This window comes from Colletotrichum jinshuiense, chromosome 4, assembly GCF_051148585.1.
Source record: "Colletotrichum jinshuiense chromosome 4, complete sequence".
NCBI classification, from domain to species: domain Eukaryota; kingdom Fungi; phylum Ascomycota; class Sordariomycetes; order Glomerellales; family Glomerellaceae; genus Colletotrichum; species Colletotrichum jinshuiense.
In genome coordinates this window covers 983496-997062 of record NC_139311.1, presented here as the reverse complement: position 1 = coordinate 997062, position 13567 = coordinate 983496, and the positions used below count along the sequence as shown (strand labels likewise).

The 13567-nt window shown below is 50.9% G+C and overlaps 5 protein-coding genes across 5 annotated transcripts; 1 reads left to right on the top strand and 4 right to left on the bottom strand.

Moving 5' to 3' along the window:
- Positions 1-223: 223 nt before the first annotated feature.
- Positions 224-1267, bottom strand: EsH8_IV_000259 (uncharacterized protein; the record flags this gene model as incomplete). The annotated part of the gene is made up of 1 exon (XM_083265149.1): positions 224-1267. One exon carries the CDS (start codon positions 1265-1267, stop codon positions 224-226), a length of 1044 nt encoding a protein of 347 aa, XP_083124044.1.
- A 3044-nt stretch (positions 1268-4311) lies between these two features.
- Positions 4312-5375, bottom strand: EsH8_IV_000258 (NmrA/HSCARG family protein; the record flags this gene model as incomplete). The annotated part of the gene is made up of 3 exons (XM_083265148.1): positions 4312-4649; positions 4723-5140; positions 5202-5375. The coding sequence occupies 3 exons, from the start codon at positions 5373-5375 to the stop codon at positions 4312-4314; spliced, it is 930 nt and encodes a 309-aa protein (XP_083124043.1).
- Positions 5376-6509: 1134 nt separating this feature from the next.
- Positions 6510-8510, bottom strand: EsH8_IV_000257 (HET domain-containing protein; the record flags this gene model as incomplete). The annotated part of the gene is made up of 1 exon (XM_083265147.1): positions 6510-8510. The coding sequence occupies one exon, from the start codon at positions 8508-8510 to the stop codon at positions 6510-6512; it is 2001 nt and encodes a 666-aa protein (XP_083124042.1).
- Positions 8511-9485: 975 nt separating this feature from the next.
- On the bottom strand, positions 9486-10469 carry EsH8_IV_000256 (uncharacterized protein; the record flags this gene model as incomplete). Its single annotated transcript, XM_083265146.1, has 2 exons — positions 9486-10148; positions 10215-10469. 2 exons carry the CDS (start codon positions 10467-10469, stop codon positions 9486-9488), a joined length of 918 nt encoding a protein of 305 aa, XP_083124041.1.
- Positions 10470-11661: 1192 nt separating this feature from the next.
- EsH8_IV_000255 (uncharacterized protein) lies at positions 11662-13012 on the top strand (the record flags this gene model as incomplete). The annotated part of the gene is made up of 3 exons (XM_083265145.1): positions 11662-12154; positions 12210-12579; positions 12655-13012. The coding sequence occupies 3 exons, from the start codon at positions 11662-11664 to the stop codon at positions 13010-13012; spliced, it is 1221 nt and encodes a 406-aa protein (XP_083124040.1).
- Between the last annotated feature and the right edge of the window lie 555 nt (positions 13013-13567).

Here is a 13567-nt window from a genome sequence, read left to right as displayed (position 1 = left end):
GTTAAACCAGGAAACCATTTCTTGGTAATTTTTTTTGTTGTCTTTACCGCGGCGACGTCTTTCACTGGTGATAATGAACATGAATTTATTGCGTCAAGTATTAAAGTTAAGTAAAACTCCCCCAATCCCATGTTATCATATTCCTTAGGAAATATGCCCTAGTAAGTCGCAGGAAACCAAACTGTCTAGGTCTTGACAGCAGTCCATTCGGTCTCAGTGTACACTATACCCTCTCATCGTCTTCCAATATCCAGTGCCAGACAACATAACGGGGGTTGAAATTGGGGAACTCTACCGCGTCGGCCCCCGTTTCTTCAGTGTCGATTTCCACCTCCTTATAATCTTCGCACCGAAACATGGCATCAAACACCTTGGCGTCAGCCGGATCCTGGGGATGGTTGACAAGGGTGGTATCGTCTGCATGCATGAACTCTACAACGACACTCGTTTGCGACATCAGCCTCTCAAACGTGTCTTCCACGTGCTTGAACGCAAAGGAGCCGGTCGGCTTCCCCCAAAGGACTCTGAACCAAAGTGAGTGGCGCCCGTGATGCCCAGCTTGATGCTGGACAATGTCGTAGAGCTCCCCCATCCGCAGGCCCACAAATGACGTCTCGGATTTCGGTTTTATCAAGGAGCTCAATACCTTTTGTCCTTCCAACGTTAAGTTGCAGATGTCGAATCGCATGTACCCCAGAGACGGGGGCGGAGGCTGCGAGACAAGCATCCGCCGCCAGCTTGCGCCGCGACGCATAAAACGACGCCGAGATTCCTCTTGGGCTCGGGCTGACTCGCTGTCGCCCTTTTCTGGCCTGACCTGGCACCAACCGCCCCAATACTGCTTGACGACCTGGGCAGGTTCTGGCCCAGACGCCCAGGGGAGCTCGTAGAAGGTGTTTGCCCGGCGGTGACACGAATACGTCTGCCCAAAGTCGAAGAAGCAACTCTCAAACTTCTTTGCGAGTAGCGGGTTGATTACTTGCCGCTCGCTCATCTGGTCGGCCGCGGCTTCTTCGCCGGGGACACTCGGCCAGGAGGCATCCCCCAGGCCGTGTATTACGGCCTGGGACACGTCGGTAGAGATTGGCCTGAAAAACAGAGCTTGCTGTATGGCCGGGGACCCGTCCATGAAATCTTTCCAGGCCTTGCTGACACGCGACGCCGAAACCAGCAGCGTCACCATGTCGACCCGGACCAATATGGATTCCAAGAGCTCCGGGATCGCGAGGACCGTCTCCGCCGCGCTCCGGAATTGACTTTCGGCCATTTTTGCGCCACGTGTTCGTGATGAGCTGGCAATCAACTCGATTGTGATCGCCTATGATGTAGGTGAGGAGATGCGCTTGGCCCTCGCCGGCTCGCGCGGGGTTGATACGTTCTCAAGCCTCCCCTCTCACGGGTAAGTCGAACCGTGTGCCTCATTTCGGGCGTAGATGACTAAGCTTACATCACCATCCATCTCAGGAAAGATATCAATTAATGTGCATAGCTGTCATGGAATTTCGTGTGTAAATAATCGGACCTATTCTGAAGAGGCTGGAAGCTGCCGAGGCAGGGACTCCAAAAACCAAAGAGGGATCTTTTGCACTACACAGCATTGGCTTATTTGGGCCCTCTGTCAGCGTTTCATTTTGCTACACCCTACAATATTTCTTGGTGCAAGGTTTATGCCCTCGAGAACTTCCATCGGTAGGCTTGTGTGGATTCTTCTGTCCATAAAGACGCACTAAAGTTGGTAAAGAGGCCGTTGTTTCTTCGTGGAAACCGGCAATGTAAAGTCGCAGAAGTCTGGTATTTTGTTGCAATGTGTATCAAGACCAACGGTGTGCAATGCCTTGGAATATCCAGGCATCTCGGACGTAAACTCGCTCTGCATTTGGATCATCGTGTCTAAAGTTGGATGGAATAGCTGACTGCTGGAGAACTCTGACAATAATGGGACCCGGGAATCTACACATCTGTCTGCTTTTGGTCGAGGCCAAGCAACGAAGCGAGATATCAGTATTTGATTTATGGGTATATTTCGTCTACTCATCAAATTTGTAACCTTTTAAACACCCGGAAACCCAGTTGTGTCCAAAGACAGTGGCTGTGTCTCAAAATCAGGCTTTTTGTGCAAGTCGTCTGTAATATAACCTCTAGTCCGCAGCCCTACCCGACTTGATTTTGGTGCCATGTCCTTTTCTCTATGATAGGTCGCTTTTGACTCCCGAAAAGAAACTTGATTTAGTATCGCCCTGGCGGAATAGATATGAATGTGGAAGGGTATCTTATTTTGCAACTCGCTGCGAGAAAATGAGCTGAAGTTGCCCATAGAAAGCGTGGGTCTACCGATGATTTGCTTCCGGCAACTCAGCGCCATAGAGTTCGAAGCGTTGCTGATCCGAGGCCATTTCTTTATAGGAGTTGTCCGTGTGAGCTGCTATAAACCCGTGGGACTCAACGGGCGGCTCAACCGGTGTGGCGATTGCTTTTGCCCCCCGCCTCCTCCTGTATACCAGATAGACTGCCACACCTACTATCAGCATTACGCCCCCAACACTACCCCCGACAGCTCCTCCTATGACGGCGGACTGATTTGACGAAGACGATTCCTCGGGTGCGGCAGTGTTTGTTGCCGAAGATGATGCTGTCAACGTTGGTAGCTCGGTGATAGAAGCAGTCTTTGATGCCGAAGAAGTCACCGATGCTCCTGCTTCGAGTACTTGGCCATCAACAACCCTCATTCCTTTGGCTTGTAGGCAACAAGTCTTGGCCTCTTCGCCGTTGCCACAGCAGTAAGTCCCATCGGCGCACTCCGTGATTACCACGTCTGTTTCACTCATCATCTTAGTCGAACCCGGAGCAGCTGTTCAGCAATGGCATTAGCTAGCGGCTTTTGGAGTGTTGGAAACGCCCAGCCCCCCAACAGGTCTCTAGGGCAGATGCTCACCTAGGGCAGTGTCTATGCATAATTTGAGGCACTTTGGTGATTGCCAAGTCGGATCAGTGCAGCTTTCGCGCCACAGGAGTCGTCCTGAATCATTCCAGCAGAACCCATCCCGACATTGGTCGCCCGAGAATGTGTTACAGCACATGCTGTGTCCGTCGCTGTTGCATGGCTTATACTTGTGAGGTCCTATGTCCGCCACGCTGTGTCGTTCTGTACCGTTTGGAAGATAGCATTGGCCGATGACAGCACCGAAGAGGCATGCCAGGCTGAATGCCTTGTAGATGAACATGATGGCAATGTGTAGCCCTTCACCGGCGGCTTCGATAGGTCGCGGCCCACGACGATGAGGGTGATCAGCCAGACGGGGGGTTTTGGCGGCAGTCGTCGTGGATTAGAAATGGATGGCATGGAAGAATTCAGTCACGCGAAAGGTGAGAGAAGAAGTCGGAATAAGAAACCTAATGGCTTGATACTTGCTTACTACTCTGGGCATGCAACGCTTCTCTTACATAGCCCTGCTAGAGGTGGGCTGTTGGCAAATAAAGACAAAATTGGGCGCAAAACGTAGCTGAACTATTGGGCTAGACAGGCGTCAACATAACCAAGGATCGTTAACCTAGCGATTCCCTCGTAATTTTGGTGACGGTAACGGCCTGGAATGGGGATCTGAGCATGCTTGGTGCGGCAGCCTGCTTTTGTGTGCTTGATTTCGAATCCTTCGCGTCTGACACAGACGCAGTCTTTACGAGTTGCCCATAAAATTAGGGGCTGAGAGGACAACAAGACTTGCCAAGCACAACCAGCCTAGCACCATGTTTAATTTTGGACTCTTGAGTCCAGCTCTCAAACTCCATGCAATTAATTCTCTCCAGTAGTAAGTGTACTTCGCCGGCCAATGCATCGATGGTTTTCCACGCAAAATATTGTGCTGCCTTTGTTAACTAAGACCACCAGGCTGGAGGATGAACCGAGATGAACGTGCCTTGGCGTAAGCAATATACACAAAAAAAAAGGGGGGGGAGACCACGGACGTCGCTTTAGGCTACCGCGCACCCGCAGAGCATGGACTTGACGCCACTGAGATCACGGCCAATGAGAAAGGCCCGGTGAATAGCGGAGAATTGCTGTAATTGACTGCAGTTTACCCACGGATGCTGGGAGATATTCTATTCTGTGCACGAAGCAACTAACCGAAGAGATGCTGTAGATGAACCGTAACCTGCGACCGAGGTTTCCGGACACAGGGCTCACTTTATATACTGCGTGCTCTGTCCCATTGTGGCCTTAGGTGTCTGGTATGGACCGCGTAGTTGTTTTTGATGCTAAATATATTCCAAAGGTTATGTATGTTTTACGTCACAAGAGATCGTTTATGCAATCTACTGGAATGCAGCCTTGTTCGCCTCAAAGAACTCCTTCAAAGAGGTCGGCTTCAGGCCAATTCCTGCCAGTAATTCCACGCTCTCACTCAGATCTTTGCCGTTATAATATCCGGGCTCTTCAATGAAGAGGTGGTTCTCGAGCATTTCTTCGGCCATGGGTCCGGGAAAGAAGCCCTTGTAGGCCTCGGAGTCAACGGTCACAAAGCGAGCCTGCTTTCCAGTAACCTCCTGGAACTCAGAGATGATCCTGCTCGGGGTGTAGTAGTCGGCAGCCGCCAGAATCTGCTTGCCAAGGACCTTCGCCTCGTTACGAATGGCCGCAACCACAAATTTGCCTGCCCCAATTGATTGTCAGTCCATGTCACCAGATAATTGTGGGGGTTGCCGTTTCGCAGAATTGTTACTCACCAACATCGGACCCAGCATCAATAAGCGGGAACTTTGCCTTATCGCTGACTGGATAGGCGAGGTTATAGACTCCATCCGCGCCCTTGTTGATCATCTGCAGGGCGACGAAGTTGCTCATGAAGTAGCCTGGCATGACGAAGGTGCTCGGGATGCCCTTGGACCGAATGTAGCGCTCAACTTCTGCCTTGTCATCAAAGTGAACGACGTGCTTTAGCCGGCCGTTTGTCGTATCTGTGACATGAAGCAGAGATGAGTAGATGAGGTGCTTGATTCCAGCTTCTGCGGCCACGTCTGCCACATTCTTGCCGTGGAGCTGCTCCTGACTTCCGCCACCCGTGAAGTTAGGTGTGGTAACCAGGAAGACTGCGTGGGATCCCTTGATGGCTTCGAAGAGAGAGCTCTTGGAGGTCATGTCGGCCTTTTGTATATTAATATTAGCAGCAAACTCTTAGCGTCACGGAATAATGGAAATAACGTACCGATACCACCTCAACACCCTTGTTTGCCAAAGCCTGGGCAGCGGGCTTAGAGACATCTCGAGTGATGCCCCGAATCTTGAACTCCTTTGACAAGACGGCGTCAGCAAGAACTGCTTTTACGACAGAACCACCCTGGCTTCCAGTGGCCCCGAAAACAGTAAGGAGCTTCGACATGGTTGATTAAACGAGAATATTTAGTTGAAAGATTTGTGACTTTGACTGAAGTTATAGAATTGGGGTTCAGTGCGTATGGTGAGGATATGTCTTTTGTCAAGAGAGGAGCGACCCTTGAGCTCCTTTATATCTACATTTCCATAGAGGTACGTATTCAAAATTCTTTCTCTGATCTCTCAGGCGTCGAGCGGTTTACGCAAGCATGGCATGAATCGAGTATTCCGGCATTTGAAATGGTCCGACTTTGAATGTGGAGGCTGCTTAGCTGGGAACACCGAATGTGGAGTTGCCAGACAACCCAATGCATCATGGGATGGGCACTTATTCCTAGCCATAGGCTCACATAAGCCAATCGAATACCACAGACCCAAAATGCTACCCGCTAAGAGGTTTCTTGCTGCGTTTGGGGCGAGATTAAGGTTACTCTTTTGCTGGGACTTTGTCAGCAAATGGACTCCATCGCTGTTCGTCGGACACCGACGTTACCAATCACAGCCCTGACTCGCTCCGACACGATCCATTGCTAGCGCTTTCACACTCTTTCAGGACCAACAGTGCCGTCAACAGTTGATGTCACTTACCTGGCTTTATTTTTTTCAACCATGGAACTAAGATGTAAATTAAGACTTAGTCATCCACGGGCTAGACCACGACGTGACAGGCAAGAGTGGCTGCCTTTGCCCCTTACGCACTGACTGAGCGTTCGGAGGAAATCTCAACGCCATACGATTCTGCTAATATCACCTTTCATCCATTATCCTTGCCCCTCTTCTAGAAGACCCCAGCTCGCGCTCGGAGTATTCTTGCATCTCTCGAAGTGCTCTAATCTAGTTTGGATCCACTCCGCCGCCCCTGTCTTTCGTCCACACTGCCCTGTAGGCTGAGGAAGACATTCTCGTGGATCAGTGCCGAACCCTCTGCCCCAAGGTAACACCGTTCCTTGATTTTTTTAGAAGATACCAAATGTAAGCCATACGAAGGGAAGCTTGGAATTCGAGGTGTTCTCAGAAACAAACCCCGAAATTGTCTCGCACGCACAATAGCTAAAGTAAGAGTGACAATGACGCAACGCCTGTTCTATGCCACATATCCAACAGGCCGTATCCATCGGGCCCCCCAAGATCCACATCAGCCTTAGATGAGCGTAAATTCTTTAGTATAAAAGTGCTTGAACAGTTCTGGGCCAACTTCATGCTCATGATAACGACCCGCCCATCCCACTCGGCGGAAAGTATCTGCATCCACTTCTTCGAGAAGCAGTATTCTCGGGTTACGCTGAGATGTTATCAATACCCAAACATCTCGTGATATGCCCCGTTCAAAGTCCATGATGGCATGCGTGGTGAACACGGCATTTTCTACTTCCACGGTACCGACGTTGACGGTGTGGTAAGGCCCTACTTCCTTGGGGGGTCCGAATCTCATCCGCGCTATGTGACCGCGCACCTTTAACGAGCCCTCCACCGTTGCCGCTGTCGAATCATTCAAGCCATGGGCCACTTCGACGTCCAAAATCTTGAACGTACTATCGGCCGGCAAATCCTGTGTGACATTATGGAACTGGATTGGCCCATCAACACTAGTCCAACTCCAGCTCGGGACTTTACGTCCAACTGGCTTTGTAAGAACGTAGCTATCATGGAAACCAGATGCCTTTTGCATGGGGAGGGTCTTCACTCTGGCTCCCCAGAAAATGCTGGCCTCAAGGTCCTGCGTCCAGAGCCCAGCAACGTAAGCGCCCGCCAGGCCAACCGACTGAAACCGACTGGCGACACCAGCTAGCGCCGGCAGCTTGTCGTTGCCGTAAGTCAAACTGCGGTAACTGAACTCCTCTACGATCTGATACCAGGATCTGATATATGTCGGTGGCGCTGCGCTGAAGGTTTTCCGTACATCCGTGAAATTCGACGTACTGTAGTTGTAACTCGTAGTACTGACGCCAACATGCCGATTACTGTTGGTATGTCCACCTGATTCCCGGGCTGTGATGGTTCGGCACTCCCAGAACATCTGGTCTTGGCCGAAATGAAGCAGCAACGGTGACAAAAGCCGCTCCTGCATGCACCATCCTCGCGTGTTTAAGATGCAGTTTTCGATCGCATCGGTGAAGTCTAACAAGGTGCTCTGAATCGCGAAATCGCGACTTATGACGGCACTTTTATAGCGTCTGGGTTGCAGGAAACCAGCCGTACTGCATTGAGAGTCCAACGCCGAGACGGTGAGTAGAGCATCGTTGTAAACAGATGCCATCTTCGCCGCCTCAGATTCCCAGTCTTCGGCTGAATCCTGGATGATACAAAGAGCATCAACCCACAAGGATTGGATGCCAAGCTCCCTAGTAAGAGCAATCGCATCTTTGAAGTTCTGAGGCAACTCATCCATCGGCAAGGCCACCTGGTAGTCCTTCAGTGTATTTGTAGTCATCTTGCAGGGGATGTTTCCGCCCCAGCAGTGGCTCAAGGCAACATACGGCTTCCTTTCACCTTTGGTGACGTACAAAGCAGCTTTGTTCTCTAGAGCGGTGCCAACATCTATAACTCTTTTCGGTAGAGTACCCACATCATTGTGGCACTTGGGGTGGTTTTCTAGACACTCTCGCAACCAGAAACGAGCCGTGTCAAAGGCGTCTTGTGACATTGTGCTGTCCGGGATGGCGCGAGAAAAGTCATACTCGGCTTCCCAATGCATAGGCTGAGGGATCTTTGTACGAATGTCGGAAGCGTACGGGAGTATCCTATTGACGCGGAAGACGTGCCGTGGCTTGTATGGCACTGCTTGATCATCGGCAAATGTTGCAACGACTCGTCGCTTGAGGCGAAGCCCGACGGAACTCTCTTGCGAGAACGGAAAAAGACCAAGACAGGAATCGCCGTCCGGGCCTTCCTGCTCGAAATGGTCGTGAATCACGCGACACAATGTGCATGAAGCGGCGCTCGCCGCGAGCTCTGCGATGGTTTTGTGGTGCTGGAAGCCATATCCAAACCTATACTTCTCTCCCGACGCCCTTGTGTCACTCCAACGCCCATCAGCGGGGAAGTTGTCCTGGAGTTCAAAATCGGTATTGATAAGGTCCGTAGTAAATTGCTGGCAAAGCTCGCACAAGGGGCCCACAGTATCGTGCGTTAACCCGGACATGGTCGTAAAGTGGAGCGATCGTGGGAGCACCGGTAGATTTACGGTTAGTAAACTGTAGGAGGAAATACCCAGCCTGACGTCCTTTGGGTTATGAATCGATTCTTATCTGCTTACGACATTAAGCGGTGTGGTGCGTTGTGTACACGTGTGCATCATGTGAATGCGTTATAGGGCCCTCTTTAAATCCGTACCTAGTGACTGCAGTCAGCCCTGCAGGGCTCTTTTACCCCAAGCTCTCGGTGCAATCAGCACCGAAGATTCAACCATTGACTTGGAACGGTTTATCGAATGGAATAATACTACTTTCTGTGTAGTGTTTCTTAACTGGCAACGCAAGGCGACACACGGTACATAAAAGATCACAATTTAAAATATCTTGTCTCTGAGCTACCGTAACACTAAACCTTAACTCCCGATAATAAAACCCCAACATTGAAATCTTTATTATGAAAACTAGGAAATAATGTACTGGAAGGGTTTGGGGGAGATAGTAGGTGACTCTGGAAGGAGTTGGGGTGCACAGAGAAGACACAGCAACACCCCTCAAAGCTGGACGTGAGTTTCTGATTCGGGGCGCCTACAGGCGTAAGCTAGCATTGATCAGATAGATAACTCTCTGTCGCTTATTCCTACTTGCTTGGGACTGTAAATCGAGGTTGCTTAGCTTCCTGATTAGAGATCTTAATGATTGACAGGTGTAGCCTTAATTGAGGGCTTCCGTTTGCATGAGAAGACTCAAAACAAAGAGAATGATACACTATACACTTTTACTTGTATGTCCATTTAATAGTGTCAGGTCTATAATATCTATGTCTTTGATCTATCTCTAAATTATCTATCTTGATTTCTCTAAAACAAGCCTGAAGCCGAATTAAAATCACGATCGTACACACTTCTAATTAGACATTAAGAAACTTGAAAGAAAGCCACCCTTGAGTAGGGTGGGCAGCCGTCCCCCACTCCATTCTAGTACCCCTATGATTGAATGAGGTTCTTAAAGTCGCTTTCGGTTTTCAACCAAGTCTCGAAGTTCTTCAAGGCTGGATACTCGTTTCTCAACTCCGGGATATTCGCCGCATATCCCACGTCGTAGAACCACTTAAACATGTACCCAAAGTCCTTCATCATTGTCATCAACAGCCAACTGAGAATCTTGTAGGATCCAGCAGGCTCTTTTCCCGTGTTGCTCTTGAACACACGGGCCACCTGATCCAAGGTCAACTCGTCACCAGCGAGGGATATCGCACGGCCCTTGTACTTTTCCGGGTGGAGGAAGGCTTCCGCGCCGAAAACGCCAATGTCGCTGACGGCAACCAGCTGCAGCGGCTTCTCCTTAATGGCCATCTTCCACGACGTAACGAAAATCCGCCCGAAGAAGTTGTCCATAAAGTTTTCCATGAATGCCACCGGTCTGAGCACGAGCCACTCCATGTCGGTGCCCTTGGTCTTGTTGAAGAGATGCTGCTCGATCTCATGCTTGTGGGCGAAGTGAGGCACGTTCGTCGGATTGTTGATGGAATCGTCCCCATGCCGGTCGACAGAGGTGTAAACGAAGAATTTGACATTGGCCTTCAGCGCCGCGTCGACGAGCGACTTGCCTTGCCCCAACTCGCCGCCCTGGCCGGATCCCATGGCCACCTGGGTTAAACGTCAGCGGGTGTATTCATCAAAAAACTGAGTGGGGGCACTGGGATTCGAGCATACCTGAACACTGAAAACGCCCCAAATGGGGGACTTTGCGACTTCCTCTGCCGTCTTGAAGAGCGCTGTTGGATCCGCGAGATCACCTTGAACGAGTCGGATTCGAGATGATTTTTTCAATAGTTTCTGAGCAGACGCAGAGGTCGCATCTCGCGTGACGGCCAGAATATCAAGGTCGGCATTCTGTTCAATTAAATGTGTAATAACAGCGCCACCTTGCTTTCCAGTAGCACCGCAGATTAACACCGCTCGTGACATCTTGAACAATGAGATACTAGCGTTGGGGGGAATATTGGGAGTTGTGTGTTGGAATCTTTAGATGTAAGTGTGCAATAGATGCAAGTGTGTAATATAGATAAGCGTATGATGGATATAATTGTGTGATGGATGTAAGTGTGTGGTAGATGTATGAAGTCGAAATGGTTGTGTTGTGAAGAATTTGGTGGAGAAGTTGCGGGGACATTAGTTGGTATTTGACGGCGCAGGTTTTCCAGCGCTCAACCAATATCTGACGCCGGAATGGTAACGCTCGCGGCATTGGCGTCCCAAAGCCGACAAACATGACCAATCTTGCGGCTCATGTTGCGCCGGCCGATAATCGTAAATCTGGTAGGGTTGACTAATGTGTCGACCGCTCCGGCCTCCGATTAAGAGCGAGACGCGAGACGGCCTGCCGGTGTGGGGCCCGCATCGGCAGGTAGGTAGCGAGCTGGGCGGTTGATTACGCAAGCCAATTCTCACCCTTCTCTTGGAGTCGGGCGTATGCAAGGAACCCAGAAAAGACTCGGGTCTATTTTTATCGTGTGGCCCAGCGCTACTGTTCAGGCTCATTGGGTCGCGCGCGGGACGTCTTGCATCGGTTTTAAGGCACCGCGAGCCAACTTTATTCCGAGTCCCAACTATCAACCATCAGGCTGTCCTCAGTCCTCAGCACCATCGCTCTTCATCATCTCGCATCTCTAAAAATAAATGGAAATAATGACCGAAGTAGCCAATATTGGATGTGGTCCAGGCGGGAGGACTGACCACCGGCAAGGCTGATGGAAACACCCGGGCCGCCGGCAGTAACGGGATTGCTCAGACAACAGTTGCCATCGGCGTTTGTGCCAAAAAGAAACGCGAGAATCCAACCCTCCTTTAGGTTCCCAGACACGAAAAGAAACGCGCATGAATAACCAAAAACATGCCCAGGCTCATCCTATTCGTCCCTTTGCGGAAGGTTCATTTGGGTCGAGTTAACACTTTTGTTTAGACTCTTGGCACATCAGCGCACACCGGCCATGAATAGAATTTCGTTTGATGTCTCAAGAGTCTATCCTAGGTTTCGCGGGAGGGGGGCGACTTAGATAGGAAGATTCAAGAATGGTAATTTTCCCTATTTATGCCGCCAGGTTGGTACCCCTCACCAATACATGGGAAGCGATCAAAATCATCAAAACCACGCAAGATAATGATCACCGGTACGAACAAGCTCCGCATTGTAGTCATAGGTGGTGGCATAGCGGGGCTCGCTGCCGCCGCGGTGCTCCGTCAGCGACACGACGTGGTCGTCTACGAGCAAGATCCCCCCGACGAACCCGAACGTGGCGCCGGCATCGGGCTCGGCCCCAACGGGAGCAAGATGCTCAAAAAGCTGTTCCAGTTCAGCCCGGAAAACGTCAAGGCCACCGTATGCTCCGGCGCAAGAACGTACGATAGGGAGGGAACCCTTCTGAGGGAGATCACGGGCGTGGCGGAGCCGTTCGGGGGTGAGTGGTTGTTGATGCATCGCCAGGACCTCAGGGACGAGTTGTTGAAGCTTGCATGCGGGGACGCTGCTAAGCTGGGCATCTCTGGACCGCCGGCCACGGTTGTGAATGGGGTTGAGGTCACGGGGATTGATGTCGAGGAGGGGAAGATCTTGTTGAAGGATGGGTCGGAGGTTACCGCTGATATGATTGTCGGTGAGACTCGCTTCGCCTCGAAGCATTGAACGAAACTCACATTACGATTTTGCAGGGGCGGATGGCATCCACTCACTTGTCCGGAAAGCCGTATTGGGCGGCGAGTGTGCCATGATCTCATCAGGCGTCTCGGTATATCGCTTCACATTTCCCCTGGACAAAGCTCGCGAGATTCTCAAGGGATACCCTGACGTAGCCGACCTACTGGATGGGGATTATTTTAATATTATGTCTACCAGCGACCGGACGAACCGTAACATCATCTTCTATCCCTGTCGAGACTTCACGACGCTCAATGTTGTGGCGCGGATTCCCGACGCAATGCTGTCCATGGAGAGCGTGTCGTCATGGAATGGAGAGGGGAGCTCAGAGGAGATGCTCGATCACTTCTTTGACTTTGCCCCGTGGATGTTGGAAATCATGAAGTGAGTTTGTTCCATACATGCCATTCCTTTTTCCAAACCCAATAGCCAAGATCACTCACGCGGACTGGTAAACAGGCAGGTTGAAGACGTGAAGCTGTACAAAGTAAAAGACGCGGATCCTCTCGGCACATATACCCGCGGACGGGCCGTGCTGGTCGGAGACGCAGCGCATCCCATGACGCCCTTCCAAGGGCAAGGCGCGACGCAGGCGATTGAGGACGCCGAAGGCCTTTGCCTTCTTCTCCACGACGGAGTGAACGCAGAAAACGTCTTCTCGATCCTGCGGACGTGGGACTCGGTACGGAGGCCACGGGCGTCGCAGGTCCAGAAGAACTCACGACATGTCACAAGCATGCCGGCACAAGCACAGCTGGATGGGATGAGGTTGAACTGGACGTACAACGGGATCCATGCGGCTTTAAGGAACAGGTAGTGCAGAATTCATTAAAGTATCGGCAGCTAGTATCGTTGCGGCTCAAGGTTTCTTAGGTCTCTTGGCACAGGCGGATCCTGGCAAGTCATGAAGTTCGAAGCTGCAAGACCATCAAAGCAATGTGCCTGAAAGGGGCCGCAAGCTTGGATAAATACTACTCACTTCCGATGTAGAGCTGAAATCCCACACACTTGTCAACCTAGACGCTGTTATCGACTTCATAGTCGTGATGCTGTTCCAAGCAGCACAATATCACACGCCGGTCATGTACACTATTTCCGCAGGGCAGCCCATACCACCAAGGTATGTCCCTGAGAGAGCAGCTGGAAACCCAAATACACGCAGGGTTCCTCCGATTTAATGCCAAGAGCATGGATTACGGTTTGGTCCGGGGTATTGCGTACCCTGGTAGACATCCCAACCACCGGTATGTCAGTCACTCAAGAGTTGTCCAGAACGGTCTGTAATCGGCCACGCCACAACGCCATCCATCGCAGCCCTCCATATTCCGTATTGTCCAGAAACCCCCTTCCTCAAAAACACCACATTAAAAGA